This window comes from Schistocerca cancellata, chromosome 4 (assembly GCF_023864275.1).
Source record: "Schistocerca cancellata isolate TAMUIC-IGC-003103 chromosome 4, iqSchCanc2.1, whole genome shotgun sequence".
In the NCBI taxonomy this organism is placed as follows: Eukaryota; Metazoa; Arthropoda; class Insecta; order Orthoptera; family Acrididae; genus Schistocerca; species Schistocerca cancellata.
This window is the reverse complement of record NC_064629.1, coordinates 880,358,292-880,384,590: the sequence shown is the minus strand read 5'-3', so window position 1 is coordinate 880,384,590 and position 26,299 is coordinate 880,358,292. Positions and strand designations below refer to the sequence as shown.

Below are 26,299 nucleotides of genomic sequence, written 5' to 3'. Positions count from 1 at the left end.
GGAGCGTGGAATGTCAGATCCCTTAATCGGGCAGGTAGGTTAGAAAATTTAAAAAGGGAAATGGATAGGTTAAAGTTAGATATAGTGGGAATTAGTGAAGTTAGGTGGCAGGAGGAACAAGACTTCTGGTCAGGTGACTACAGGGTTATAAACACAAAGTCAAATAGGGGTAATGCAGGAGTAGGTTTAATAATGAATAGGAAAATAGGAATGCGGGTAAGCTACTACAAACAGCATAGTGAACGCATTATTGTGGCCAAGATAGATACGAAGCCCACACCTACTACAGTAGTACAAGTTTATATGCCAACTAGCTCTGCAGATGATGAAGAAATTGAAGAAATGTATGATGAAATAAAAGAAATTATTCAGATAGTGAATGGAGACGAAAATTTAATAGTCATGGGTGACTGGAATTCGAGTGTAGGAAAAGGAAGAGAAGGAAACGTAGTAGGTGAATATGGATTGGGGCTAAGAAATGAAAGAGGAAGCCGCCTGGTAGAATTTTGCACAGAGCACAACTTAATCATAGCTAACACTTGGTTTAAGAATCATGATAGAAGGTTGTATACATGGAAGAAGCCTGGAGATACTAAAAGGTATCAGATAGATTATATAATGGTAAGACAGAGATTTAGGAACCAGGTTTTAAATTGTAAGACATTTCCAGGGGCAGATGTGGACTCTGACCACAATCTATTGGTTATGACCTGTAGATTAAAACTGAAGAAACTGCAAAAAGGTGGGAATTTAAGGAGATGGGACCTGGATAAACTGAAAGAACCAGAGGTTGTACAGAGTTTCAGGGACAGCATAAGGGAACAATTGACAGGAATGGGGGAAAGAAATACAGTAGAAGAAGAATGGGTAGCTTTGAGGGATGAAGTAGTGAAGGCAGCAGAGGATCAAGTAGGTAAAAAGACGAGGGCTAGTAGAAATCCTTGGGTAACAGAAGAAATATTGAATTTAATTGATGAAAGGAGAAAATATAAAAATGCAGTAAATGAAGCAGGCAAAAAAGAATACAAACGTCTCAAAAATGAGATCGACAGGAAGTGCAAAATGGCTAAGCAGGGATGTCTAGATGACAAATGTAAGGATGTAGAGGCTTATCTCACGAGGGTAAGATAGATACCGCCTACAGGAAAATTAAAGAGACCTTTGGAGAAAAGAGAACCACTTGTATGAACATCAAGAGCTCAGATGGAAACCCAGTTCTAAGCAAAGAAGGGAAAGCAGAAAGGTGGAAGGAGTATATAGAGGGTCTATACAAGGGTGATGTACTTGAGGACAATATTATGGAAATGGAAGAGGATGTAGATGAAGACGAAATGGGAGATACGATACTGCGTGAAGAGTTTGACAGAGCACTGAAAGACCTGAGTCGAAACAAGGCCCCCGGAGTAGACAACATTCCATTGGAACTACTGACGGCCTCGGGAGAGCCAGTCCTGACAAAACTCTACTACCTGGTGAGCAAGATGTATGAAACAGGTGAAATACCCTCAGACTTCAAGAAGAATATAATAATTCCAATCCCAAAGAAAGCAGGTGTTGACAGATGTGAAAATTACCGAACAATCAGTTTAATAAGCCACAGCTGCAAAATACTAACACGAATTCTTTACAGACGAATGGAAAAACTAGTAGAAGCCGACCTCGGGGAAGATCAGTTTGGATTCCGTAGAAATACTGGAACACGTGAGGCAATACTGACCTTACGACTTATCTTAGAAGAAAGATTAAGGAAAGGCAAACCTACGTTTCTAGCATTTGTAGACTTAGAGAAAGCTTTTGACAATGTTGACTGGAATACTCTCTTTCAAATTCTAAAGGTGGCAGGGGTAAAATACAGGGAGCGAAAGGCTATTTACAATTTGTACAGAAACCAGATGGCAGTTATAAGAGTCGAGGGGCATGAGAGGGAAGCAGCGGTTGGGAAGGGAGTGAGACAGGGTTGCAACCTCTCCCCAATGTTATTCAATCTGTATATTGAGCAAGCAGTAAAGGAAACAAAAGAAAAATTCGGAGTAGGTATTAAAATCCATGGAGAAGAAATAAAAACTTTGAGGTTCGCCGATGACATTGTAATTCTGTCAGAGACAGCAAAGGACTTGGAAGAGCAGTTGAACGGAATGGATGGTGTCTTGAAGGGAGGATATAAGATGAACATCAACAAAAGCAAAACGAGGATAATGGAATGTAGTCGAATTAAGTCGGGTGATGCTGAGGGTATTAGATTAGGAAATGAGACACTTGAAGTAGTAAAGGAGTTTTGCTATTTGGGGAGCAAAATCACTGATGATGGTCGAAGTAGAGAGGATATAAAATGTAGACTGGCAATGGCAAGGAAAGCGTTTCTGAAGAAGAGAAATTTGTTAACATCGAGTATAGATTTAAGTGTCAGGAAGTCATTTCTGAAAGTATTTGTATGGAGTGTAGCCATGTATGGAAGTGAAACATGGACGGTAAATAGTTTGGACAAGAAGAGAATAGAAGCTTTTGAAATGTGGTGCTACAGAAGAATGCTGAAGATAAGGTGGGTAGATCACGTAACTAATGAGGAGGTATTGAATAGGATTGGGGAGAAGAGAAGTTTGTGGCACAACTTGACTAGAAGAAGGGATCGGTTGGTAGGACATGTTTTGAGGCATCAAGGGATCACAAATTTAGCATTGGAGGGCAGTGTGGAGGGTAAAAATCGTAGAGGGAGACCAAGAGATGAATACACTAAGCAGATTCAGAAGGATGTAGGTTGCAGTAGATACTGGGAGATGAAGAAGCTTGCACAGGATAGAGTAGCATGGAGAGCTGCATCAAACCAGTCTCAGGACTGAAGACCACAACAACAACCGTCTCATTAGCGAAACAATGGCAAGAGACTGCTATTTGTTGTTACTTACACTGCTGCTTTCTTTGATAATGATCAACAAGAATTAAATAATAGACTGTGTATGATAGAACATGTTCTGAACGAGAGTTTGGCGAAAATTTTTCTCTGTTTGAAAATCTTTGCGGCCGCTTCTTTATTACATCAAATTCTGCACAGAAATTAGAGTCATCTTAGATTTAAAAATCTAGTCACTTGCCGTGCTTCATTTCTGACAGTATCACTATTAGGCAAAAGAATAATATGAATATAAACATGACACGATACGTATATTCTTCCGCGTTCGCTGTTGTCTCACACTAGTTTCGTAGTTTATTAGGTAGACAGGATTTAAATGCGATAGCAGCAAACACGAAAGAATACATGGCAAAATGTTTATATTCGTATTATTCTTATGGTGAAGAGAATACTGTATGCGATTAAAATTTCATCAGGTTCCTATTAGCAACCATCTCTTCTCACAGATAGGAAAAAATTCAGAACGTAGAGTTGGCCATATTGACAAACATCGCAAACAGTCTTGCCAGTCAGATTTTCGTAGTACACTGAAATTGTGCTACATTCGAAGATGAACAATACGGAATTTGTATTTACTTCGTTGGATAATGTATGAAAATGCAGTGGTCGAAACTCGTGGCGGAGAAAAAAAGCTCGTCTTCGACTTTTTTAAAAAAAATTATTTACTGACGCAGAGGTTTTGGCGCCAGTATTTATCTTTGTGCCTACAAAGTATGCCTGCGTAGTGCTACATATATTCGACGGCAGAAGTTACTTGTGGCGGCATGTACGAACATTTTTCATAACTTCCGCTTGCTTTGCACTCGATTCTAAGCCGCAGGCGGTTTTTTGGATTACGAAAACCGGAAAAAAAGTGCGGCTTAGATTCGAGTAAATACGGTAACTGTAGATATCGGCCTTAACATTCAAACACTTCATAATTTTAATTGTTGGGGACTCTTACTCTCTTACAACATGGCAGACAAATCATCCTGCCATCCTATCAGAGACTGGAGACCTGATCAAATCATACTGGTACTCTTCAACTTTGAAACATTGTAAGTATGACTGAAGGTAACACTCAACTTCCTCAGAAGATAAATTTGAAACCCGTATTTACAACCATTTTTTCATTCGTTTACATGAGAGGAACTAGTTTCAACGCTGAAGAACAACAAGAAAACTTAGAATACATTCGTTAACTGTGGATGGTGTGCATTTAAAAGCTAAACATAGTGGAACAGAGAAAAATATTAGCATTTAATATCCCAACAACAATGAAATCATTAAAGAGTACAAGTAACAGGATCACAAGCTCAGAATGGATAATGACGTGGAAGGAAATTGGCTGTGTCCTTTTCAAAGAAAACATCATGACATTTGCCTTAAGCAACTAAGGGAAACCACGGGAAAGCTAAAACTGGATGGCGAGAGATGGATTTAAATGATGGACCTCTCAAATGCAAGGACAGTGTCATAACCGGTGTGCCATATTGCTCAATACCAAATATAAATAGTAACAACGAAAAGTGTCATATGAGAAATCCAGTCTATTAAATGAAGAAGTTTGGAAGAGTGCCGAGCTCTTATGAAAATAATTTCCACCAAGAAAGTGCTGAAATAAAATGCATCACCATCAAAGTAAACACCTATTATTTTAATGTGGACATCACACGGTATCTAAATATTTGTTAAGGGTTGCAGATCTTAGCCTACACATCCCACTACATGTCTTATGTTAGTTTTCAAAATTAAAACAAATGTTGTATTTACAAGAAAATATGAGAATACAGTTCCTATGTGACTCCACAAAAACACCAACAGCAGACAATCTTGTTGAACAACCTGTTGACCGGAGATACCACCGTCACGTTTGATGGGTGAAATTCCAGGAAAATGTGCAGGTCAACAAAGCAGGAGATGGTTGGCATATTACTCGTCACATCTGGTCTGACATTCTCATTTTGAAAGATGGCATGTTAAGTTGTCTGGAAGAAGGGTACTACTGTTCGTTTTAAATCTGTCCTAAAATAGTTTCCATTTAGAGTGCTCTCAAGTAATAAGTATCTAGATTGAATGTCAAATTCGACACTGTCTGCTACATTTTTCAACAGTGTAGACTGTTAGAATGTAGTCATCATGGTAGCACTCAACACGTTATGTGACCATTAATGTAAGACAGTAAGAAGTGGGACTCATCTGAAAACTTCTGCCACTCGGAAGAAAATCAACAACATTTACATGCCAACTGCAGTCAAAGCACTTATGGTTTCTAGACAATGGAGGCCAGCCCAACAGTAGGTGTGCTAGAAGTTCAACTCGAAGCAGGCTGATTGCCACTGCTGTGCTCCAGAATTCAGTGATCACTGTGAACAAAGCTGCATGGTCTCTTATGATAACTCCACAAGAACACAATTATCTCATGCTTTAAGTTGCAGCTGGTTGTCACTCTGTATGACACAGGTTCCAAATGCTCAGCATAGAGTCCTTGGTGGGATTGCAATTTTCACAATTTTAGTGAATTAACCAAAGTTATTTATTTTTTATTCAATCAGACATTTTTGTCAGTTACACAGCCTTGTAAAATTTGTTAACTTACACAGACCTTATTAAAAAGAAAAGAAAAATGCCCTTTACAAGCCAAAATATCATGCTATGACAAACAAATTCTCCAGAAAACCATAATTCTGCCTTGTGCAAACTCAGTCACAAACTGATAGTGCACTGTTTGACATGGACAATGTATACTGCTACTTGCTTTCACATTCCCACCTTGTACGATGGTGCTTCTATCAATGACCTTGGGGTAAGAATGACCTTTGCAGTGTCACAAGAGGGAGATGCTGCTGGGCCACTGTATTTGCAATCTTTGTCACTTACTGTGCTCTGCACAGCTTCTGAATTCAGATTCATTCACACAATCCTTGGCCAGACTTGCAATTTTCACAATTTTAGTGAACTAACCAATGTTATTTATTCAATTTGTATTCAGTCAGATACTTTTGTCAGTGCCACAACCTGGTAAAATACACTCTTAACTTACACAGATATTATTAAAAGAAAAGACAATGAACAATAAAACATACAATTACAAATAGCAAATATTATGCTTCTGCTGCTGCTGATGATGGTATGAGCAACAGTGCGTGTTAGGTACTCCACACCAAATACAATTTAAAAAATGTTACACTTCCATTACACAATAAAACTCATGAATTTAAAAGTTGTTGATTCATCTACATACTTAGGGATTATAACTGTGAACAACTTGAACTGAAACCATCACACAAAAAATGTTGTTGCAAAAGTGAACCATAGACTGCTTTATTGGCAGAACACTTACAAGGTGCAGTAAATCTATTATGGAGACTACCTACAATACACTTTTTCATCCTCTTCTGGAGTATAGCTGCATGACATGGAATCCTTAACACAGAGGACATCAAATAAGAGTAAAGAACAACAGCTCATTCTGTATTATAGCAAAATCAGAGAAAGAGTGTCACAGATATGATAATCGAGGTGGCGTGTTTTGTCTTCCAAATATAAAATTCCACAAAGTAAGAAATGAGGATCTTAATAAAATATAGAAATCAGAGTTTGAATGGAAAGATTTGGTATTCATTTTTTCCCTGTACTATTTGGAAGTAGAAAGATAGAGAAATAGTTTGAAAGTGGTTCTATGAACCCTCTGCCAAACAGAATAATTGTGTAGATGTAGATGTGCTGACTGTGGCCTCTTAGAAGTAAGTACAGAAGTGTGAAAGTTGAGTGACACTCATCACTACTTTTTATGAACCCACACACCCTCAAAGTTGCTTCTTCATCATAAAGAGGTGGGCTGCCTTCATTCATTTTGTTCTGTCAAGTTTTCTGTAAATACCGATGTTTCTAATACTAGTAAAGGTAGAAAAAATCACAACATTCACAAAATTGATAGGGAATGTGGTAGTCATTCATGACCAATAAAACACAGGTTTAATCCCTTATATTTCCTTTTGCTGCTTGAAAGAGAAAGGGACTGAAAATGGGAGGAAAGAGGAAAGACTGGGGTTTAAAGTCCCATAGACAATGGTATCATTAGAGATTGAGCAAGAGCTTAATCAGACATGATGGTGAATGAAATCTACTGTGTCTCTGTTATCCCAGCATTTGTCTTAACTGACTAAGGAAACCAGAAAAAACCTAAATCTAGATGATTGGATATGATTGGAGCCCTGATCCTCCCAAATGAGTCCAGTGCCATCTCATAATGCAGGAACTAAAAATGTACAGGGAGACAGGGTAGCAACAGACAAGAAATCCATACTGAGAGCCCCAGTCCAGCAGACCACTGTAGTGCACTGAAAGAACATCATAGACAATGATGTTTGATGTCAGAGGGATTAACCTTTTATAAGAAACACCAGTACTGCAGTGATGACATTTGGCATGAGATGATTAAAAAAAAATGCAAGTGTTGGGACTTAAATACAGGTTGTGATACATGTAATTTACTCAGACACTTTTAAAAAATCCAATTATTTCTCATGAGAAAAAATTCATGTGACTCAAAAAATTAACAACTAACTGTCAATTTCCTTCTTCAATATCTGTAAGCAACTTAGCCCCACAATATAATGGCAGTAGATAATTACTATGAGTGCTGACAACAAGATGGAAACAAACAAGCTTTAGGAATTTTGTGACACAATTACACTGAATTCCATTTAGTCTCTTAATTAACCAATTTCAGCTAAACATTACTTACCAGCACACAGTACACTGCTTGGCAGTTCCAGTTGTGCATATAGCCATACTGCAAGTAACAATGGAAATGGTGCCATCATTCAATAGCAGCTTCCTCATCAGACAGCATGTCACACATTACATATGCCAGTTCATGGCTACTTATGCTGTTGTCATTTCCCAGCAAGAATACCTAATGAAAAAAATTACTATTAAAAAGGGAGGACAAGGAAAATATCTAATCATGTTTAGTAACAGGATCTCACAAATTAACACCTGGATTTTTTTCCCAAGCTGATCATTACTATAAGCAGAAAATTAACCAGTGTCTCGTTCATCACTGTAGACCAGGGGTAGTCAATCTTTTTTACCTACTGATCACTTTTGTATCTCTGTTAATACTAAAATTTGCTAACTGCTGACTGGCTCCACAGTATTGGTGATTTATAAAGTAAGCAAGTAACTTTACTTTCTAAAAATTATAAAGCAGATTTCCAGCAAGTTAAACCCTATAATAATGTTACTTACCAGACACTTAAGTCAGGTTTTTTTTTTTTTTTTTTTTTTTTTTTTTTTTTTTTTTTTTTTAATCTAATGAAAATGTTTTTGAAACCCCTACTGCCTACCATGAAAGATGGAAACCGACTAGAGGGCAGTAGGGTCCAGGTTGACTACCACTGCTGGAGGTTGATGGTTCAATGAGAGAATAAAGCTCAGAAACTCTGACACAAACGCAGTGTAGCAGGAATATTTAGGTAAGCCTAGAATGAGATGAATATATTTAGACAGTAAACCAATGCTGTTATATAGTTGGATAATTTACTACACTTTTATTGGTGTCTCCCAGCAGTACTGATTATTTTACCTGCTGGAAGTAAGTACTTGCCAGTAACTCTGTCTTATAATTTCATCATAGTAGTTTGTTGACATTACAAAATCTAGACAATTTACTGCACATTGTTTAATGATTGAGTGAACCAAACTGCAGCCTCTCACACAATAGTACCAAAATTTTATACTGTCACACAATATCAGCTCATTTTTGTGTTTTCATATTCGATTTATTTATTCATGAAAATTACACATAACACAATATACTGTTGACTATTCAAAGCAATACCTACGAACCATATTCTACACCCAGAGTGAATGTTCGCTCTGCAGTGGAGTGCGTGTTCATTTGAAACCGCCTGGTAAATTAAAACTGCATGCTGGACTGGGACCAGCACCTGGCACCTTTGCCTTTCATGGGAAAGTTTGCTACCAACTGAGCAATCCACACATAACTCAACCTCTCACAGCTTTACTTCCACCAGTACCTCATCTCCTACATTCCAAACTTCGCAGAAGTTCCTTTCATCTGGGCGTGTTAGTCTCTCATGATATGCAGGACACCTTCCGTGAAGTTTCGAAGATAGGAGATGAGGTGCAACTGGAATTAAAGTTGTGGCTGTGGGTTGTGAGTCATGCTTGAATAGCTCACTTGGTTGAGCACTTGCCCATGATACGCCAAGGTTCAAATCCGGTCTGGCACAGTTTTAATCTGACAGGAACTTCCAAATCAGCACATACTATGCTGGAGAGACAAATCTGTTCCTGAAACAATCCCCCCAGGCTTTGGCTAAGTTATGTTTCTGCAATATCCCTTCTTATTGGAATGCTAGTCCCACAAGCTATGCAGAGCAACTTCCCTAAGTTTTGAATGTAAGAGATGAGGTACTGGCAGAAGTAAAGCAGTGAGGGCGGCTAATAAGTCATGCTCAGATAGCTCAATCAGTAGAGCACTTGCCCGAAAAAGGCAAAGGTCCCAGGTTCAAGTCCTGATCTGGCACACAGTTTTCATCTACCTGGAAGTTTCATACTTTATTTCCTGTTAATTACAAACTGTGATTACCAACAGTATCTCAAATAGAATGTGCAAAAATCACAGCTGCAGTAAATGTATTTTTGACCGTAAATTTGGCCAAAAATTTTTGATCTTCTCTACTGATAATTATTTATTTTATTTATTTATTTATTTCTGTTCATAGAGATGTATGTCATCAGTCTTTGGACTGAAGACCTTAACAACAACACAGTTCAGCATTTCATTAAACCTTTCGGTCATGGTGTCCTCATATAAGGACATACTAAATAAACGCTCAGTGTATTAAAATTTGTTAAATTTTATCATTTGTGGCTGTTATCCTCATATTGTCACAAGCAGAGAGTTTATTTGAGAACAATGTCGACGCCTCCTGTCAATCTGTGGTACTACAAAACAAAACTGAATGTGCACAGTCATATGGACACTTCCAGTAATCTTTGTGCCTCCAATCAACCAGTTAATACCTTCTGAGTTTAGGTAAAAAAAAATATTTGTGCATAGAAAGGTGCATTCTTGAAGGTGAAAACTACAGGTGTCTTTCAGAACGAAAGGTAAGCGACATATTTATAACTTAATACATATCTCCAAATGTTGGAAGGTTGTAATAGCATAGAAATTTAGGACATTATTTCACTGTCTTTTTAGTCATTTTACAGTGATTTCACAATGCCCCGAGTCCAAGATAGATGAAGGCCACTTACAGAAGAAGAAGTTATAGGGCTCCTCAATTCACCTGAAATTGATTATCTATCTGACGATCCTGGCAATAATTTTGAATAAGAGGACAATGATGGAGATAATGTTAGACATTTTATATCGTACTGTATATTGTAAGCTGAGTAGCCTAGATGCAAAGCCTACTAACTGCATGATAAGTGACACAGATAACACTAGTCCCATACAAACGACCATCATGTAGGTGCTCAAAAAATCTATATGGCTGTGTGTCCACCTCAATATCAACATAAAATGAATTTAGCTGCCTTTTCATCTTGGACACTCAGATGTAAGTTTTTTTATGAGTTTTTACTTTTGTAATAGCATTTTTCATTTTAGGTTGTGGAGATCCCATTATCATAGTTGCGAAAAACAATGACAATGAACAAGACCATCCTGAAATAGATATTATGCCTTAAACTGATGTGATGGACATTGTTGATCTAGAGTGGCGGCATAATTTTTGGACAATTAACATCCAAAAATGATATACGGTGAAGGAAAAGAGGAGTCACTTATATATCTCCTTTTATTGAATGGTACAAATATTATTCTGAGGCAGTGAATAACCTTGAGAGTCTCTACCAATTTTTTAACTAAAATATCACTAATGTTCTTGTGCACAAATGTGTGGAATATGCAAATATTTCCATAGTTTACAGAAGTGTAGGTAATTTTGCTCTTACGACAGAAAAAGAATTCTTTCACTTATAGGAATTCACGTTCTGATGGGAAATTTGTGATACCCAAGGATTAGATATTACTGGGAGCTGCAGCAACATAAGTTATAGTAACAAAATGGTATGACAACAAGCCAGTGGTAATGGCATCGAAGTCTGTGGGAACTGGAAACAAATGTGTGTGTAAAAGATGGGATAAAACTGAAAAGAAATATGTAACAATCAACCGGCCATAAGTTATTGACATTTACAATCAACATATGGGAAGGGTCGACAAGATGGATATTCTGATCACAATTTTCTGCACATTCATCGGATCATGAAAGTGGACGTTTTGCATGTTTGCCCATCCAATGATATTGCATGTGTAAATGCATGGATTGAGTACAAGAAAAATGCATCAGAGTTAGGTGTTCCAAAAAATAAGACCCTTGATTTGCTTCACTTTAGGGCAAGTGTGGCCAAAGTACTGACAAAAATAGATAAGCCAGCTGCCAGGATAAAGGGGTGTCCCACTAGTGAGAGTCCAATGCCATCTGCAAGTACATCAAAACAAGCCAATAAAGAAGTTCGTCCAGAAGATGATGTCTGTTTGGACAACATTGGGCATCTTCCAGTGGTCAGCGACACAAACTCATTTGACAAGTGGAATAAACTGGATTGCAAAGGCAAAACCAAATTTTATTGTGTAAAATGTAACATTAACTTCCCTCCCTATAGAAAAAAAAAAAATTGTTTCTTTGACTATCATTCTTCATAAGTGTAAAACCATAGTTTGTGTGTATAATCATTAAATAAGCTCAGTATAATTTATGTATTTTCGTGAAATAAAATAAAATTAATTACTTTGACTTTTCGACTTAGTCTGCACCCACTCGAACACAATGTCCTCATTTGGCGATGCATTGATCCCCTCTTGGGGGGCACCTTCGAATATTGCACAAATCTGAAAAATCGTAATTTAATTCAAACAACTGGATAGCAAAGGCAGGTGTTTAGGAAAAAAATTAATTTGTGACTGAAAGTGTTAACCAACAGAAATTACAGAAAACTGAAAAATATTAACTGGAGGAGGCCACTACTGGCTATACCATAACATTTTCTGGCCAGAATGCTTGTTAAGAGAGGTGTCTCTGGCATACACTTACAAAACACTGCAACATCACATATGCAGCACACTACGAGTGTAAAAGTAGAACTTTCATTTAACTTAAATGTTTATTCCTGTCTGTAGAGTTGTGTAACTTATACCACTCAGTGTCAATATGATTAACTTGTTTGTCCATGGATTATTTTACAATGATAAAGGCTCTGGCAGCTGAATACACAAAACACACAAGCCATATATACAGAAATATGGCCTCGATGAAGGATCTAGCCTGGCATTTACGTTAAATGATTTAGGAAAACTATAGAGAACCTAAACAATGATGGCGAGGCAGAGTAAGAACCTCCAACCTCTCAAAAGACTCCGAGACCAATGTTTTAACAAATGCACTGTCTCACTCGGTTATACCTAACGTACAGTTCTCTACATTTTTACAAACTTGGAACAAGTTAGCTCTTTAACATAAAATTAATTATGCACTGTTCATTTTGTCTTTTCAAACTTTCCACTGCACACAACTTCACATACCTGCAGAGGACCATACCTCTATTACATCTCCATGTCTCCCCTTACACCTGTCTGACAAACTGAGTCAGCACCTGCTATTGATGAGTGAGATGTTGGAAAAAAAGGATAGATATTAGAATTACGTGCTAGCAACCATCTTTTATTTTATTATTGAGCTCTACTTGGAATTAATAAGTAAGCCTTATCTGTGTAGTATGCAATTGCTCTGAATTCCTTTCTAAATGAATGCATTTTAGGTCTCTCTTTCATTTCCTTGGGAAAATACTTATACAATCATAATCTATGACAGAAAATTATGTTTGTAATTTTTTTTTAAATCCTTCCAATTAGCCTGACTACTACTTTTAGTTATTATTCTTACAGCCCTTCTACACAGTTTGAAAACTGTGTTCCACTTTTGTGTATTTGATCCTGAGAACAGAATCCCATTGCTAAGAATTGAGTCTAGTTAGGAATTCCACATCGCTACAAGCCAGTGGCTGCTACACAATGATGAATGGGCCCTAAGGACATTAACATGCTGATGACACACTCTTCAGTAGTATCTTGTTTGTTAAAACCATATCACCTAACTATCAATATCCATTCCTGCCTTTGCTACACAGTTCGTAGATTTATTATTTATGTTTAAAGAGACAAACTTTCGCACCGTATTCCGCAAGTATGACTAGAACCACTCATTGGCTATGCTCTTCTTTCTAGTACCTCAGTTTGTTTATTATTTTATGGTGTATACAGTCAAAAGCCTTAGTTAGGTCTAAAAATGTCACTGTAACCAGTCATCCCAGCTGAAAGCTTCAAGCTCTACTTTCATAAATTCTGGTACATTTGTAAACTGTGTCATAGCCAATCCCACTTCTACTAGACCGGTAGCCAAACTCTGTTTCATTAAAAACATTGCATTTATTCAGTAACTAATTAGTCTGTCTTTCATACTTGATTCTATTACTTTCTAAACAGATGAGAATACAGGAAATGGGCTGCAGTTATCGTATTTTCTGCATTATCTTTCTTTATCAGGAAGACAATTCTTGCATACTTTAGACACTGACCTGTATAACTTTATACAGGATTAAAATAATTCCCAGTAGGATGCAATTGCTGGCCCCTGCAAACAGAGTATCCTACTTCCACATTGATTCAGAAACTATGCTACACATTCTTATAAATCAAGGATGGTATGACATTCTGCTGCTACAGAGTAGTTGTGTATATAGAAAAGTAAGAATAAATTATTGTGTGAATATGGACAGGAAACAATTACTAGCAACCTCCAGAGATAGGGCATGTTAACACGTTTTAACATTAGATAAGAGATAAACACAGACATATAAGTGTTGTTAAAATCATATGTACTGAAGCAATCTTGGCCGTGGTGGAGGCAAGAAAATAGTGGTGTGTGTGTGTGTGTGTGTGAGAGAGAGAGAGAGAGAGAGAGAGAGAGAGAGAGAGAGAGAGAGAGAGAGAGACCATGCAGGAGTAGGCGTGAGAGGTTGCTGGCACCAAAGCAGAAAGGCAGGCACCAGGGAAAAGGTTAGAGGCTGCCCGGAGAAACAGTGACTAAAAATTACAGGTGAAGAGTGGACAATCCTGAGTATGAGAAAGATATAAGGAACAGAAGACACAGGCCTACAGATGAAGTAGAAAAGTAATAAGAGTAATATAAGGCAGCAAAACGCAGATTATTGCTGTACAAATTAGAAATTAAAATCATATATGCCTGTAGCATAAGTACTACATAAAAAATACTTTCAGCAGTTTACTTATCGACTAAAGACAGTTGGATTAAGGAATGAATAATACAAATAAGAAGTAATATAGGTTTGAGAACTGATGAAGAAGGTACCAGACATAGACCTTCAGTCATTATATACTGTTCCTAAGAACACTCAGTTCTTAGCTACAGGATTCTTTTCTAGGGAGCAGATCCACAGAAGATAGCACAATTTTCAAACACCAGAAAAGGTTCATAACAGAAGACTACAAAAATAGTATTTGGAGTCACTGTAAGAAAATAGTTTTAAAAGATGGCATTGTTACTTGCTAAGTCAGTTCAACTACCAATCTGTTGTAGGCATCAGCAAAAATATTAGAAAACTTTCACAAATAGTTCTGTACACAATTAAGGAACCAGAGCCAGTTTGGATCTACATTTGTCAATGTGGAGGGGGGAACTACACAGCATTTTCTATCAGGTATTAAAATTGCATAACAATTTACCCAAAGAGATAAGATAATAAATGTCCTTTTGTTAAATTGGCAGTCAAATCATACCACTTAAATAATGCATACAACACAATTAAAGAATAAGCAGGGGTGTTAAATAATAATAATAATAATAATAATAATAATAATAATAATAATAATAAAGTAACAGAGTATTATTATCATCATCATCAAAAAGTGAATGCTACTGTTAATACTAATCTCTCAAAATTTTTCTGAGTTCAGCATCTCAACCTATCATGAAGTGATATTGGTTGTCTTTTAGATTGGCAGAAGGGAAGACATGGAGACATATCAAGGGTGCAACTGCACAGTCATGGTCCTAAAGTCATCTGCAACTGCTCGTGGTGTGTGCAGTGTGGAGATACAAAGTGAACAGTATATTATAAGTTTTCATGTAACTAAGGTAACTTAATCCAAGTGTGAACAAAAAAAGACAACTGTGTGTTACATATAACTGAATGAGGTAGTGTATTTGTTAAGACACTAACCTCAGATTGAGGAGGGAGACTCATGCTCTGTCCTGTCATCCGGATTCAGGTTTCCCCAAATCACTTCAAGCAAATTCCAGGATGATTCCCTCAAGAAGCCCACATCTAACCATCTGCATTCTCCATATTAAATGTCTGTGTATGAATGTACATGTGCTTATAATTAAAATTTTACAACTTGAGCCAGTGTACGCAGAAAACTATTCATTGTATGGGTACCCAACGTTATAGGAACGATGTCCAGACTGCATGCTGTGTCTTGTTAGTAATATTAGTGTCATGACTTGCCATTAGGCACAGGTACTGGTATGGTAACATAGGGTTGAAGGACAAGCATCAGTGTTAATTATAGTTGCAGATGGTCAACAGCGGTCTGGGCAAGGTGATCAGGGCTTTACTTGTAAAGCTGCTTCATAAAAACAACAGCTCTAGTGCTGCTGCTCTCCCAGGAGGAAAACAGATGATTCCCTCAAGAAGCCCACATCTAACCATCTGTATTCTCCACATTAAATGTGTGTGTCTTTCTGCAACGGGTTTGAGCAACGTGATTTTGAAGTTCAAATGACCTGGAAATTTGAGAATAGTTCCTGGGAGTGCCACTAACTGTTGAAAAAGTTACTGTTCCCATGGCTGAGAATGCTGGATGCATGTGATCTTTAAGTAGTGCACATGCTATGTCACAATAGCTGAACATTCCATACTTCAGCATTCAAACAGTGCTGTGAACAACTGTGAAATGGTATCTCTAGTGTGCTTCCACACTATCATGGATGCAGATGGTCGTTACACTGAGCAACGTTTGTAACCTGCAATGTAACCATGGTATGCAATTAACAAATGTAATCCTCTCATGTGGAAGTTAAAATTTGTTTATTTCAATGGTTTATTCATTATTTCTCTTCTGTATGTCATTACAAATGTTTCCACAAAGTTCCATTGTCCTACAGTCACTCATTTGTCATGGAGGGGGGGGGGGGGCTCTAAAATAGTAAAAGTTTAATTACAATCATCCTGTACATACCACTTGCATTTTCCTTACATTAAGATGACATGATCCTTGTACAAATAAATCACTATACTTAGAATGAACAAATAATTAATTCAGTGGTGGCATAAGAACACACCATATGTTTATACTGTAAACCTTATGTGGTGTTCATTATTTAGTTACCTGAACTGATTGGTGAAGCACAACCACTTAGTTCTTTAAAACTGACAAGATAATGACATGGGAGAAATCTCTCATACATCTCAAGGAGTGTTTCTGGTGTTAAAAATTGATAAGGCAGTTTTATCCTCAGCTACATAATTGACAAATTGCTACAGGAGAAAATACTACAAAGCATCTCAGAATTGCTGTTGTTCATAGCAAATTACATGTCTGTAGCACTTTGTTAAAGACAGTCACAGTGTGTCATCATGAAATATGAATGACATCACTTAATTTGATTCCGAACGGCAGTAACATGAGGTAAATATAGGCAAATGGAAACAGGTGTTTTGAAACAGAAGTCACTAGCATTAATTACTCATACACTGAGCTTAAACAGAAACTTACAGAATCAACTATGGTGATGCTAATCATCAAGGACTTTCTTATGAGAGCTCTAGGTAGATGGAATTGGTGATGAACGCTTGCATGAAATACATTTTTGACATTCATTTTTCCGACCACATCACTCCTGTCAGCTATTTATCAAGGCTAAGTGCACATTGACATAGAGAGTACCATATACTTTGTTTGCTACACCAACTGCTCCATCACTGCATTCCCTCATACTTGTCTTCAGCTTGTAACACACACACACACACACACACACACACACACACACACACACACACACACACAATTATATACACCCAATTTCTTACAGAAAATTTTGTTTCAAAATGGGCACTGTACAAGACAGATCAGATTATCAGTTTCCATACCACAGGCCCAAACTGTTTGAGAATACTCCATATCATGTGGCAATGAAAATTAACAACATATGAAATCAGAAACAAATATAAAAAGGTCCCTTGCACAAAGCATAAAAACTATTTAAAAATGAAATGTTTGTGAGTAGAATAATTCACAGCTGATTAGTATTTATGTACAAAATTGTAAATATTAATGAATTATAAATGTTCATATTAATTATGAAGCATAAAGCCAACATGATTACCTCAAATGTGAATCTTAAATCTTCTATGCAATACCGTATAAATGCAAACCAATATACTATACTGCAATATAAGCAAAACAACACCAAGGAGTCACCAAAATCACCTTTTCATGATTGAATACGGCTGCCATGTGACCATAAAAAAAAAGATCATATCATGAGATTTAGCAATGAAAAACTGGGAAATATGGACTAGAATTGAACAATGATGTGTATCATTGGTAAGACAGTATTTTATCTAAGAGTCACATTGCAATGGTGATAGTTCAGAGGTTTTCTGTCAAATTTCTGAAGAATAATACTTCGCCTCTCAAGCAATCACTTTGAGCATCCCACTTTTAAGAACACAGTCCACAAATGATATGCTTACAAATAAGGGTATTAAGAAGATACAGAGAAAAGTAGCATGATTAGTTGCAAAATATAGCATATCAAGGCCAAATACATCATGGGTGTCAACCCTTTTCATTTTATCAGGACTGAAAAAATTAAGCACATTCAAAGGACAATCTATACCCCACTAAAAGTTCCACTACACCTGTTTAGCACCACCTCAGAGGCCATCACATATTCACAAAACATTTGCTATAACAAAGGTATGACTTCCCACCGCAAAATAAAACACACTCAGTTACATTTAAACTGATTAAACTGCAATAGCTGTTGTGGTATTATCATTTGAAACGCAATACTAGAGCTGTGGTTGCCCCACATATCAAGTACAAATCCTCCTGTTAGATGAAGAAGTCATATTAATACGTAATGTCTCATTCTTAGCTATATCAAGGGAATTTATTTCCGCTCATTTCATTATAAATTATGAAGTGGATTTGCTGTGTTCATTATAGTTGTTGCTGCTGTCTTCAGTGCGAAGAATGTTTTGATATAGCTCTCTCTGCTACTCTATCCTGTGCAAGCCTCTTAACTCCAATTAAATACTGCAATCTACATGCTTTTGAACCTGCTTACTGTATTCTTCTCTTGGTACCCCTCTGTAACGTTTACTCCCTCCGCACTATCCCTTCAGTATTGAATTGGGGATCACTCGATGTCGCAGAATGTGTCCTGTCAACCAATCCCTTCTTCTAGTCAAGCTGTGCCACAAATCTCTCCCCCCCTCCCCCAATTCTATTCAATACCACCTCAGTAGTTACATGATCTACCCATCTCATCTTCTTCATCATTCTTCTATAGTAACACACTTCAAAACTTTATCATCTTGTTGTCTATACTGTTTCACTTCCGTGCAAGGCTACAGTAGAGATAAATGGTCGGTTTCCTCAAAGACCTTAATAATTTTGTGTAAATTTCACCTACAGCATGTGCCTTGTTAGACCTAGACCATTAGGTACTGTCATATTCTTCTTGCAGTTTCAACTTATCCATCTCTTCATCCACTTCCATAATAATGTCTTCATATAGCCCTCCCACATCCTTCTATATTTTAGGCTTGTCTTCTTTTTCTTAGTAATGGCACGATACTGCTGGTGCAGTTGCTTTTCTTATCGCAAAAGGATTCTTTGATTTTCCTACACACAGCATCTATTTTTCTTGTAGTCAAGGATGGTTTAACAGCTTTGCATTTATTACCCTGTCATTCCTACTTTCTACCAGTCTCATATTTTACTATCTGTATTATCTACTGCCTGCTTCATGTGCTGCATACTTTCATTTCTCCCCTGAATTAAATTTGTTATCTTTTGTGTTATTCAAGGATTTCAGTTGAATCCTGTCTTCTTGCCTCTGAAGCCATAAATATGGAATCCCCATGCTTAGAAGCCTCAGACTGAACAAATATATGGTAACTGAGCTTGATTACAGAATTACAAAAGTGTTAAGAACTAGTCTCACAACCAAACAAATCAATATATCAACATACACTGCCTGGGAAAAAAAAAGTAAAGCACTCAGATGCAGAGGAGGAAACAAAAAACTACACGTGTTAAAGGGGTATGTTATGTTATTTCAGTGATTATAAAACTGACTGAAGTTTACTAAGAACTTGGCAGTATGAGCCCACTTAGCAATATAACATTGTACCCTCTGTGGACAAGATGCATGCACTAATTCAGTTGGGAAGTGTCTCATAAAGCCATTATATTCTATCTTGAGGCAATCTGGCCCAACACTGTGTAAGTATTCCTCGCTATTATGGATACTAGCACTGGGATGGAGTTGACATCCTAGTTGCTCTCTCACTTGTTCTGTCAGGGACAGAGCTGGGAGTCCTGCTCGCCATGGAAGTAACTCATCATCACGCAGACAGTTCATGGAGCCATGTGCCCCGTGGGGACGAGCTCTGTCCTGTTGAAAAACGGTACAATGATACTGTTACATGAGATGTAATACATGAGGGCACATGATGTCCGTGAAATATCGTGGTGCCGTCAGATTCCCTTCAATCATTACCAGTCGTAACCTTAATTCATACCCGATGGCTCCCCATGCCATTTTGCTGGGAGTAACACTGCTGTAACTCTCCAAAACGTTGTAAGAATGGTGTCTTACTTACTGACGGAGGTTTTCCAGGGTAGTGCAGAACCACAATTCACTATTGAACACAATGCAACGCCATTAATCAGCAATCCATGTTTCGCGGTCATAGCACCACTCCAAATACAACCATTTGTGTTGTGTTAACAGCAGCCTATGCCTGGGACAGTAACTCTCTGGTCTGGCTATTGCTAGTCTTTGATCAATGGCGTGGAATGACACAGAATGTTTTAGAGACTCCACTACTCGTTCTTTGATGGGAGGCAGAGATGTGAAGAAGCTATAATGTGCTTGGTGCACAATATGGCTATCTCCGTTCTGTAGTCAGACATGGTTGAGCAGAGCCTTGATGACAAATACACCCCTGTCCAACATGGGGCTATTATCACATACGAATGCCCCACAAAACTAGATACTGCATGATTCAACCAGCCAGCCAAATAGAGTCCCACAATGAGGCCCCTTTAAAACTCTGTCAGGTGCTGGTAGAACTATCCCACACAAGTATGCGGCACTTCCTTGTCCTTCACAGTAATCACTCAACGTCTTGACATTTCATGCTCCTTATACACCCTACCAAGCCTAGTAACATCACTAGACATGAATGACACTAACGCAGTCCAGTGGCCATTCTACCTGCATAGAGAATTGCAGATCTAACAATTTACAAAACCACCAAAGATGTGTGCATGTACGAAGTCACGTTGACAGACGACCATGTCTTCTGGGGTATACCAACCTCTGAACCCAGTGAGGTGATCTGCAACAGTTTTAATTGGAGAAATTTAAGTGCGTTGTGCCTTATTCCACTACTTCAAGATTCGTACGAATACTAAATAGGTAACTGTTCTCAGATGAGAATTATAGGGTTGACACCCATCAGATAAATAAATGAAATATGTTTTCACACAGTATACTTCAAAAATTGCAATGACTTTCTAAAAATTAGACAAAGTTACTTATCCACAGTTCTGAAATATTAAAAATATGATTGAAATTGCGTTAAATTATGATAAATTTTAATCAAAATAACTTTAAAAATCACATTTAAGGGAATCAACATTCAATGTTCCAGTACACACCATAACCCAGCAGCTCTCTCTCTCTCTCCCCCCCCCCCCCTTTCTCTCTCTGTCCCTCACAACATGTTCCTACTGTGATGTATATTTTGTTGGAACACAAGTGACCATGAAGAAAGTAAGTATGAATGAATGACGAGTAGAGTGCAGTTATCCTATTGCTCATGTTTAACATAACTGTAAACTACTAAATGTTGGGTGGTTAAATAATACTAAGCTGGAGAGAAGGCCAAGAATAAGTAATTTCTGCCACAATGCTCATTACCTTGATAGCCACTGCATGATCAAATACAATTTATATGAGTACGGTCTGCCTCCGTAGCGTAGCGGTAGTGTTACCGCCTACGACACAGGGGGACCGGGTTCTATTTCCGACAGGGGACTGAATGTTGTGTCCCCTTCTTCATCATTGACTCACAAGTCGCCAAAAAGGCATCAGCTAAAAAGGACTTGCAATACAGTGGCTGAACTGCCCGAATGAGGCCTCACAGCCAACAACACCATATGAGTATTATTTGCATTTGGACAGATAATTTCAATGATGATGCACTTCTGCTGTTGCCACACAACACCACCGAACTATTGAGAAAAAAAGAAACACAGTGGAGGGGGAAGAAGGAAGATTAGGGTTTAATGTTCCATCGACTTCCAGGTCGTTAGAGACGGAGAACATGCTTGGGTAGTTTCAAGGATGGAGAAGGAAATCAGCTGTGCCTTTTCAAGGAAACCATCTCAACATTTGCCTGGAGCAATTTAGGGAAATCGTGGGAAACCTAAATTCGGATGGCTGGACAGGGATTTGAGCCATCGTCCTACTGAATGGACGTCCAGTGAGCTAACCACTGCACCACCTTGCTCGGTATCATGCAACCAATTTTTCCACCTATTACAATACCTTCTGTGAGGTGCAGTTGAACAGAACTTTGCTAAATCTAATGTACATCTTCCTTGGTGACTTGCAGAATTTGAAATAGCAGCAGTAGTGATATGTAATAAGGTTGTGCATTGTAGCATTTGAATTGTGTGAAGAAAAATGAAGGAAAAATTAGGGTTTAACATACTGCACTTGGTGTGGTCATTACAAATACAGAGTTCAAGCTTGGATTGAGCAGGCAACCATTTGCGTCTTGCATTTGCCTTAAGTGATTTTTAACTGGAACTTTATGTCTTTGTTGTAAAACATACTGACTGAAGCACACACAAACATGTATAAAGAAAATCAGATACACTTACTTAACTGTGTTTTGGACTGCACGATTTAATATAGAAGGATAACCCTAAAATTTCTTGAAATGTAACTAGACAACATGTAATGTATCAGCAGGGTGGTACAAAAAAAAAAAAAAAAAAAAAAAAAAAAAAAAAAAAAAAAAAAAAAAAAAAAAAAAAGTTATTAAATCATGCTCCCTTCAAACATATGAGGAAATACTTTAAGCTGATTTAATTCCATTATGGTAAGTGTAACTCAATAAAAAATAATTAAGCTGCAGGGAAAACTGTTCATGTGAAGACAATTCAGGATTATGTGTGTGATTTGTCACTCTGGTTTTCTCAAATCGTTTAAGCCAAACTTCACATCAGTTCCTAGTCACAGGCCACGGTAGATACATTCTTGATTCCGTGTCCTTTATTTGAAAGAAATATATTTTCATACAGCTTTTTTGTTATCACAGGCATCACATTTACTTTCACAGTGGTATTTCATATTTCAACTCTATTTTCCTTCACACAAAAATTCAAAGTGTATATTGACATGTTCATGGCCATATACCATTGTCACACATGTCTGATGAGAAAAAAAGTAAAATCAATACACTGAGCAGCTAGTACAGAACAATACATTTGCTTTCTTAATAAAGTCTGTCACAAAATAACACTCGAATGTGTGCACTATGCAGGCTGGCACCCAGAAGCCACTTACTGGATTTCCCTTTAGGACATACCTCTTGGAAAAATATTTATCATGCAAAAAAAGTAACATTATAAAAAAATGTTTCTTATCATTACATGTTTCTTCCACGAGCCCAACATCTTGCCTGTAATATATTCATGAAATAGAGTTGCATACATGCATATAATTACAAAGCAAAATGTAGTCCACCAGTACCAAATCAGTTATACCAATTGTGGATACATTGTATATGAAGGGCTATATAAAGGGCAAAGTTCCATAAAGCAAATGGATTTATGTCTATAAAGGTTACCTGGAAGCTGAATGTCTGTTCATGAACGTTAATCACTAATTCATTAACAGGTCTTTATGTTGTTTATAATTATGACTCCCTAGAATAATTAGTGTTAACCACAATCATCAAATTTTTACATAAATGACACCCATATAAACCGTGTACTGTAAGAATAGGGAGTTTTTACTAACATCATTTGCTGTTTTTAATTAACACTTAAAGACCTATAACTATGTACCGAAGGTCCCCATTGATTTGTCTAATCTTTAAAGCACCTATTTTCGACAGGGCAACTTGTTTTGTTCAAAGTGAAATTCGTACATTGAGGTTTATGTAAACTTTCTTCAGCATATGAGTTTACTTTTGTGTTTATGCATTATCAATTATGTATATACTACCACAATGTTCCATTTTTAACTCAAAATATACATAGCTTCGAAACTCATTCATTTTATAAATACGCACTTCGATTGTTATGTACGCATCACACTAATGCCTATAGGTATCAGTTTTCTTTCTAATGGGTTCCACTGGCAACGACATGTGACCAACTGAATGTGTAGCTCCATTTTCTGCATACCTGTAACCAAAAACCACTTGCACTTTGTCTCGATCTCCCATAAAAATTCGAATTTTTTAACACACTTCCAGTCATGCTATTTCTAAGTCATTTCTTTAGAACTTTATTTAAAACTCTGTGGAGCAGAAATTCGTTATCATGCATGTTCTCTCATTCTTTTGTACTAAATGATCTTAATGTTTTAGCAATTTGAAGAGCCTACGCCTATTACTTACTAGGTAGGTTTTCCCCCTTCAATAATCGATGTGTCGTGTGTGTTTCTTCAGGTTATTGTCGTGTGAGCAGTGACTACAAATATCGTAGGAAAAAAATTACATGGGCACAGGTCTCTGCCGTCTCGTGACGACATAACAAGCCGAATAAAGCAACACGAAATAAATATAGGTGACACATTGTCACATTTTGTATGCGTCACACTTATTCTTGACCATTTGTTCAGTCTTCTGCTTTGTGTATGAAAAGTTGGGCTGAAACCTAGGTTTCTAGAAGTCGATAAATAATTAACAGCACATATTCAAATACATGGTTTTTACTGCAACTAAATAATGAAATCAAAATACTTTGTTTTAGTATACATCGCAGACAGCATATCACTAAATTACTGACACTACAGGCTTGTGTATTATAGAGCTTTCAATTATGTGGTTGTAAACAACGGATTACACACCATACTTATTTTTCATTTTTGTTGTGATGCACTTCATGTTGCTACCTTGTCACCGCTATATCCTAAAACCACAAACAACATCATCCACACTTCAATGTACCCACTTCTCCACCGCAAACACGCCCGAACTATTGTGTCACGGAATATCTTTGCATCGTCATACACACAAAAGCGTAGGATCAGTGAGTGAATTTGGTGTTTGTTGTTTGTTAATGTTGTCTGGCGAAAGAGAAACAACTAACCCTCCAGAAAAAATATTTTTTTTTCTGTGACAGAGTCATCTTCAGCCTACAGTCAGTTTTAAAGACAATGAACTATGTAGCGGTAACAAGACAAAAATACATTTCGTGTCGGAATAAAATTTTTTGACATCCATTTTGCAATTATGGGGACTAAATTGTTCATATTTTTATATGGTGGAAGTTATTACTCTCTCTGTGAAATGTACTGCAGCGTTTTGCGGTGTACTGCCTTCAATCCAGTAAAAAATCCAATAACATATCCATCTTGACTTATTCAATAAACGTTTTTATTGGTCAGTATATTGTACACCGGCCTCTGTCCGGCAATCCTGCTTCAGTTTTCTGCGATTTTCCTAAAACACTTCAAGCAAATTCGGAGATGGTTCGTTCTACAAGGCTATGGCCAACAATCTGTCCTCTACACATTAAACATATGCAGGCCTACCGTTTATATTCATTCTGTTATATATATCACATCATAGAGTAAATATCTCTGCAGTGAGCATTGCGTTCTGCGCATGTTGTCAACATTAAACCAGGATTGTCACGTGATCTCGGGACTTCGCTGTGCCTGTGTGCTTTCTGCAGCGTTTGAAGTTTATAATACCAAGAGTTTTTGTTGTGTTTCACCGTTTGTTGGTAGTGTAATAGCGATGGTGAATTACGTTGTTGCTACGGATGCAAAGAAAAATATGTGAAAGGAGGGATAGTAACTTTTCATGGGTACATTCCATATAGCTCTAATTATAGTTTTCATTTTAGTAAGAGACACTCTATACGTTTAAAAATTTCGAGACGCATTATAATTAAGACTTGATTCTGTAGACCTATTTTTCTACGATTTTATGACTATATAATAGATATTACAGCTCGTACAAAAGGTTACAAACAATCGCTTCCTCTCGTAAATTTGCTAGTGGAACAGGAAAGGGAAAGGTTAGTTGTTTCAGTAAATACTATCCTCCATCCATTTATCAGTGACTTGTCAATTATGTATATACTCCGTCTACTATTTATTTAATGAACTGGGAGCAAGTACTTAAAATGCGTTAAATAAATACCTCAAAGTGCCACCAGTAAGAAAAATTGTGCTTTAGGTCGCAAAAACGAGAAAATAAATACGCAGAAATACAAGAAAAAAGGACGAATTAGCAGGGATATAATCGCTAATGTGTGGTAAATTCGGTGTTTTTCGGACACTTGCGAAAGTACTAACGTACTGTCAAGTCGTTTTGCAGGACTATCACTGCAAAAATGTACTTCAGGCTCTGTAATACTATAAAGTGCGGTATCATACCAAAAACTACCAAAAATCGAGTGCATCTGAACTATGACACCTATCGCAAAGAAGCTGAATGTAATATCACTTGCCCTTAAAAGTTACGTAGCTGGTTTATTCCCGGTATCAAATGGATACTGTTAAAATGTCTGCGCAACATATATAAATAATCCACGACACGTACGAAAAGAATCCGTCTGTACTAGGGATGTAGTGACACTAAATATACAGGGCGCTATACGGACAAACACACAACGTCCCAAGATCACGTGACCAGGCCGGCAATGTATGTTGACAAGACAAAATCTGTTCTGAGCATGTGAGTGCTCACTCCAGAGATATTTACTCTATGTATCACATACGCGAAAACAAA

At 37.3% G+C, this 26,299-nt stretch overlaps 1 protein-coding gene across 4 annotated transcripts in view; it reads right to left on the bottom strand.

Moving 5' to 3' along the window:
• LOC126185035 (tyrosine-protein kinase transmembrane receptor Ror2) overlaps positions 1-24,560 on the bottom strand; it is a 55,457-nt gene extending 30,897 nt beyond the window's left edge. The window contains exons 1-4 of one of the 4 annotated variants that reach the window (XM_049927780.1): positions 24,406-24,551; positions 23,954-24,220; positions 11,726-11,825; positions 7,638-7,808 (exon numbers count right to left, since the gene is read on the bottom strand). In XM_049927780.1, coding sequence (XP_049783737.1) covers positions 7,638-7,716 — 79 coding nt within the window. In that variant the 5' untranslated portion in view covers positions 7,717-7,808; positions 11,726-11,825; positions 23,954-24,220; positions 24,406-24,551. Of the gene's footprint in view, positions 1-7,637; positions 7,809-11,725; positions 11,826-23,953; positions 24,221-24,405 lie in introns of all 4 variants that reach the window. The other 3 variants (XM_049927781.1, XM_049927777.1, XM_049927776.1) reach the window with 3 other exon arrangements.
• Between the last annotated feature and the right edge of the window lie 1,739 nt (positions 24,561-26,299).